General features: G+C 38.8%; 1 protein-coding gene across 1 annotated transcript in view; it reads right to left on the reverse strand.

Moving 5' to 3' along the window:
• Positions 1-3,308, reverse strand: part of SPTA1 (spectrin, alpha, erythrocytic 1) — an 86,416-nt gene that overhangs the window by 51,611 nt on the left and 31,497 nt on the right. The window contains 1 exon segment of the mRNA XM_010846842.1: positions 828-1,071. Within this exon segment, the coding sequence (XP_010845144.1) occupies positions 828-1,071 (244 nt within the window).

Below are 3,308 nucleotides of genomic sequence, written 5' to 3' on the forward strand. Positions count from 1 at the left end.
CTTTTAATTTCATGGCTGCAGTCACCATCTGTAGTGATTTTGGAGCCCAGAAAAATAAAGTCTGACACTGTTTCCACTGTTTCCCCATCTATTTCCCATGAAGTGGTGGGACCGTATGCCATGATCTTCATTTTCTGTATACTTCACACTAAATGTCTGCAAATCTCTATGCTCATCTCTCCTTCAAAGATATCTTTTCTCTTCTAGGAAGTTTTCCCAGACTAGTTCCTCCTGTTATCATGGTCCAGTCTCTCACAGATGTGACCAATATATGTAAATTAATTTTACATTATATCTGTGTGCACTTTTTAACCTATTTCAATGCAAGTGTCCTGGCTTTAACAATGGTAAACCAATAGCTTCAAAAGGAAAAAAAATGTACTATATCTGCTGTTTCATTCCTTTTATCTTTGTAATAGCTGATATATTAATATATCCTTGTGAAAACTCCCTTTATAAAAGGGAACTACTGACAACGTAGACAGAAACACTTGGTACCTCAAACATTAACCATGACCACTCAGCCAAGGACCTTAACAATAACTTAAGTTAGAGCAAGTAGCAAAAAGCTGGTCATACTTTAGCTCTTCCCAGAGACCTTAAATCTGTGGCATTCTTCATGTTTGGTTTTGGGAGGTAAACTTATCATATACATTTTTATAAAATCTTTTTTTTTTTTGTCTTTGAAAGCCTGAAAAATTTTCAAGTGTCTAAGGGGAAAAAGCTGAGAATAAACTTAGTTACTGTGCCCCTGATCTTTCAAACCATCTGTAGACCTTGGTCTTCTTCTTCTGGCTCTGCCTGCTGGTGCTGTATGACTTACTAACCAAGGTAGGTGGAAGCCACTGAGGGTACTGTCTCTTGGATCCAGGCCTCCTCATCCTCTGTATCTCTTTGGATCTGGTACAGGTGGAAAAGGTCAATAAGCTTATTCTTCCGGTAGGCCAGTCGCTCCTTCAGGGCTTCAAACCGGGATACCAGGTACTCTTGCCTTTCCCGTATGTTCCCAGCATCGGGATGGATGATTTCTTCAAAATATGTCACCAGGTCTGTGAGGGTGTCCACCTGATCCTAAGGGAGAAATAGAAAGGGGGTCAGAAAGTTCCATCATTTAGTAAGAAAAGAATGAGAGTTTGGTATCTGGTATCTGGGGTGGGGGTGGGGGGTTGGTGTTGGGCAGGGAGTGATAAGGAGAATCAGCTCCCATATGTGCTTGTGTTTAAACTTCTAAATCAAATCAGTGAAATAGAGTGGGAGAAGTTGCCACACTAAGAACCAATTCATTATGCCAAAAGCTATTTATAGAAAAATAGTTCTGAAATAACATGTGGTTGTTTAAATCATGTCTGGCTCTTTTTCAATACCTTGGACTGTAGCCCACCAGGCTCCTCTATCCATGGAATTTCTCAGGCAAGAATATTGGAATGGATGTCATTTCCTTCTCCAGGGGATCCTCCCCACCCAGGGATCAAACCCACATCTCCTGCATTGGCAGGTGGATTCTTTACCACTGAGCCACTGGGAAGCCCCAAAGTCATGTGCTAGAAAGGACAAAATATTTATAGAGGGCACCAGAGAAATCAGGGAAACCAGAACTACAAAGCCTTCTTTGATTGGGAGTGTTGCTAAATCAAGGCCCCAAAGAAGAGTAGGAGGCTTTTTCTATCACAATCCCCCTTCCAACTCCTTTCTTGTCCTTTATAAAGAGCTATTATTGTTTGATGCAGAGCAGGAACAATGCCTGTGAGATGAAATGTGGCTCTGCAAGATAAGTGTCAGAACCCCAAAAAGATAAATTCAAAGGCTTTTCTTTGGCTATTGGTTGTACAAATCTAAGGAAATAACTGTTCCCATTTGACTTATACATGAGAAAGGAGAAAAACAGAAGCAGACGTTTGAAGAATCTTCCTAGAAATAAAATTTTAATCATATTACTGCACAGTAAAATAGATACAAGAGATTCATTTCATCTTTATTAACGAGGTCAACTATGACTGTCTAGCAGTAGCACAGTATCCAGAAGCTTTGTTTTCTGCTTGTTTCATTTTGTTGTTGGGATGGGCAGTTGATGATAAAAGAAGTTATTCTAAAAGATGTATGTATAGCATGTATTTGTTTTATTTATCTTAGTTTGCCATTCTGTGCTCAACCTACACAGGGTTTGCTCTATCTCTCCTCTATTTGGAACAAACCAATGATTATCAATAGCTTCTTAGAGTGTATACTCACTTCTCAATAAAAAATTAAAGACTCCATAGAGAGTTAAAATTAAAATCTTCTACTAGCCAACTGTTCTCATCTCTTAGGACAGTTTAACTTCGAAAAACAACATTGTATAATACAGTGATTTTAAAGCATCATAATTGTCATCATGATTATGGTACCACTGTACTATTTGAGATGACAAGAGTGAATGTCGACATTCTAGGAATCAGCGAAATAAAATAAACTGAAATGGGTGAATTTAACTAAGATAACCATTATATCTACCTCTGTGGGCAGGAATCCCTCAGAAGAAATGGAGTAGCCATCATGGTCAACAAAAGAGTCTGAAATGAAGTAATCTCATTCAGATGCAATCTCAAAAATGACTGAATGATCTCTGTTCGCTTCCAAGGCAAACCATTCAATATCATAATGCCCCAACCAGTAACGCTGAAGAAGCTGAAGTTGAACAGTTCTATGAAGATCTACAAGACTTTTTAGAACTAACACCCCCAAAATATGTCCTTTTCATTATAGGGGAATGGAATGTAAAAGGAGGAAATCAAGAAACACCTGGAGTAACAGGCAAATTTGACCTTGGAATACAGAATGAAGCAGGGCAAAGACTAATAGTGTTTTGCCAAGAAAATGCACTGGTCATAGCAAACACCCTCTTCCAACAACACAAGAGAAGAACGCATGGACATCACCAGATGGTCAACACTGAAATCAGATTGATTATATTCTTTGCAGCCAAAGATGGAGGAGCTTTATACAGTCAACAAAATCAAGACCAGGAGCTGATTGGCTCAGATCATGAACTTCTTATTGCCAAATTCAGACTGAAATTGAAAAAAAGTAGGGAAAACCACTAGACCATTCAGGTATGATCTAAATCAAATACCTCATGATTATACAGTGGAAGTGAGAAGTAGATTTAAGGGACTAGATCTGATAGAGTGCCTGATGAACTATGGACTGAGGCTCGTGACATTGTACAGGACCTTCCAGATGGAAAAGAAATGCAAAAAAGCAAAATGGCTGTCTGAGGTGGCCTTACAAATAGCTGTGAAAAGAAGAGAAGTGAAAAGCAAAGGAGAAAA

This window comes from Bison bison, unplaced genomic scaffold, assembly GCF_000754665.1.
Source record: "Bison bison bison isolate TAMUID 2011002044 unplaced genomic scaffold, Bison_UMD1.0 scf7180017864240, whole genome shotgun sequence".
Lineage (NCBI taxonomy): Eukaryota > Metazoa > Chordata > Mammalia > Artiodactyla > Bovidae > Bison > Bison bison.